Consider the following 2500-nt stretch of genomic DNA (forward strand, 5'->3'; position numbering starts at 1 on the left):
TGTCGGGGAAGGTCTGAAACCCAAAAGAGGATCGATTGTTGAAGGGATGAGAGGTTTTTACCGAAAAAAAACTTCCTCGAGATTAGCAACGAGGTTTTAAGCAAGCGTCATCTTCATTTGGTTAGTGTTTTGTATAATATCTCTCCATTGCCGTCATGCTCGTTTTCTGGAGTGTGGTTTTTGTGAAATTTAATCGCTATTTGTTTGTCGTCCTTGGGTAGGACCAGGAGCTCACCAGTGGGAGCATCTATCTCAGCTATTTCCTTGAGTCAACCCTTTCCGGAGTAACTTTATTTTTAGGAGCAGGTTTTTCCCGCGATTAGTATCACGTTTCCCATGTATAGCTCCAGTGACTTTCGAAAGGTTTTCAAACTGCTGTTTGTAACTTTTTAATCTTCTTCCTTGGTTACAAACACCGTAAAAACTGAAATAAATATGAACACTTTGAAAACGCTACGGATAAATTACGCAAATTTTGATCGCTGAACAAAACGTTACAATTAAAAAATACGGTTACAACTAATGTTAAAGCAACCGTGAATTAATTGCTCAAAATATAGTTAAAGACGCAGTAACATTGGCAAGAGCATTTTACGCCAAACTAATATAAACAAAGAATTATGCGCAAACGATAACACTTACACAAGGAGCAGAGGAGTCCTATTTGACCGTTTTTCCAGGTAAATTCGTCGTACAATTGCAACGCGAATCGATCTTGTTGATCTGAATCACCGTAGGTGATGAGACTACACACAAACGATCGTGTACGAGGCACGAGGTGCCGAGAGTACAAAAAGAGACAAGGGATGAAACTTAACACCGCGCGATTAGTTCAGTGTGAACCGTAACATACCGGTGACCGAAACGGAAGTCGAGCTCCAGCTGCCGTACCGGATGTTGACAGGAAGTGAAATCAACCGTTACTTACAGCTGATCGTCCGGTTTTGCACCGACATGGAAACTTTTCTTCGAGAAAAACGGCATTAGCACCAGGAAAATAGAGAGAACAAAAAATTCAAATTGGAAAACAAATCTCTCTTCAAAAGTTGGTAAGAATTGATGATGCATTTCGGTCACCGCCTCCGGTCTTCATTGTACGAAATCGAATGTAAAACGCTTGGAAAATGATTCCTCGAAAGTTGAATTTCACGCGCTTTCTGGTTAATTTCTTTTTACGAATGGGGAGAGAATATTGTTTCCACACCAACTGCTGGAAATAAGGCATTTTCATCCAAATTTTAGCGATTTATAGACGATTCAAAATTTGACTGAAATCGCTTTCATCCCTTGTCTATTTTTATTCTATTAGTGACTGTAGTAACAAGCCCGCAGTCATTACTGTATGCGGCTTTCGTTTGGGTTTACAAATCAAATCAAATCAAATCAAGTTCGTTTATTTGTGCCTCTGGCAGTTTAAAGACTGAATTACAGGCAGGGTCAGCAACTAATACATTAATTAGTACGAAGTCAATATATCAAGATATACTAAATATTACGATAATTATAAATATAAATATAAATTACATGTAATAATCCCCACATACTAATGCCTCTAATGTGGGAGGAGATTAGCATACCTACAAGTAACGAATTGACTAAAACGTTCGGTATTACACGGCTTAACTACTCCGGTGGTATTCCTTCTGAGATTATACTAAGTATCCCCTATCTCTACTCTACTTGATAACAGGGGGAAAAGGGGGTTGGGAGGCGCAATTTTACAAACAAATCTCACATTTCTTCAGGACTCTTAAGACGTAGATTTGTCTGTTGGCTTTCTTGATTATCGCATCACAATGGGCAGCCCAGGTGAGGTCATCCGAAATGTGGACACCATGCAACTTGAAACGCGACACACCCTCAATAAAGGCAAATTGCGACCTTGATAAAACTTGCAACCTTGGTTAAAACTTGCGACCTTGGTTACAACTGCTACCTTGACGAAACTTGTACCTTTTAAAACAAAACCCTTTCGGTTGATGCGTACTCTATCGTGAGACTCACTGTTACAGTACGCGCGAGAGCTTAATTGCGACAGTACAAACCTTAGAAAAATCTAGAAAATTCTGGAAATGGTGAAAAGAACTAGGGAGGGTGACGTAAATTAATTGAACCTTCCTTAAAAAATGTTCAATCATAACAAGATGAACTAAAGTAAATAATATGGCATAACTGAGTAGAAAAATAAACACTAGGCGTTCCCCTGTAGCTACACCTTGACACTGAGATAGCTTTGTTTTGATTGGCTTTTACAACAGTGGACGTGCTGAATCTCCCAAGGGGGAGGGGGGGGGGATCTATCAATAAAGCTACTCGGGAAAGGGTTGACGAACTTTGGGAAATAGAGGCTCCTACTAGAACCCATGAATAAGCCCCTTAAGGGACATGTTTTTGCAACCTTTCTCTGGCCCTGAATAGACACGAGCTTTTCAAACCTTTCCGAAACAGTTTCGAATGTACAGCTCCCAGTTTGCTCAGTTACGTTTGGCCGATTTCCGGC

The 2500-nt window shown here is 40.1% G+C and overlaps 2 protein-coding genes across 2 annotated transcripts in view; one reads left to right on the forward strand and one right to left on the reverse strand.

Moving 5' to 3' along the window:
* LOC138006804 (enolase 4-like) overlaps positions 1–2500 on the forward strand; it is an 89025-nt gene that overhangs the window by 44776 nt on the left and 41749 nt on the right. The window lies entirely within an intron of this gene.
* Positions 1447–2500, reverse strand: part of LOC138006806 (histamine H2 receptor-like) — a 2474-nt gene continuing 1420 nt past the window's right edge. The window contains exon 1 of the mRNA XM_068853384.1: positions 1447–2500. This exon is cut by the window's right edge and continues 1420 nt beyond it. Within this exon, the coding sequence (XP_068709485.1) occupies positions 2479–2500 (22 nt within the window). The 3' untranslated portion in view covers positions 1447–2478.

Source organism: Montipora foliosa, chromosome 6 (assembly GCF_036669935.1).
Source record: "Montipora foliosa isolate CH-2021 chromosome 6, ASM3666993v2, whole genome shotgun sequence".
NCBI lineage: Eukaryota > Metazoa > Cnidaria > Anthozoa > Scleractinia > Acroporidae > Montipora > Montipora foliosa.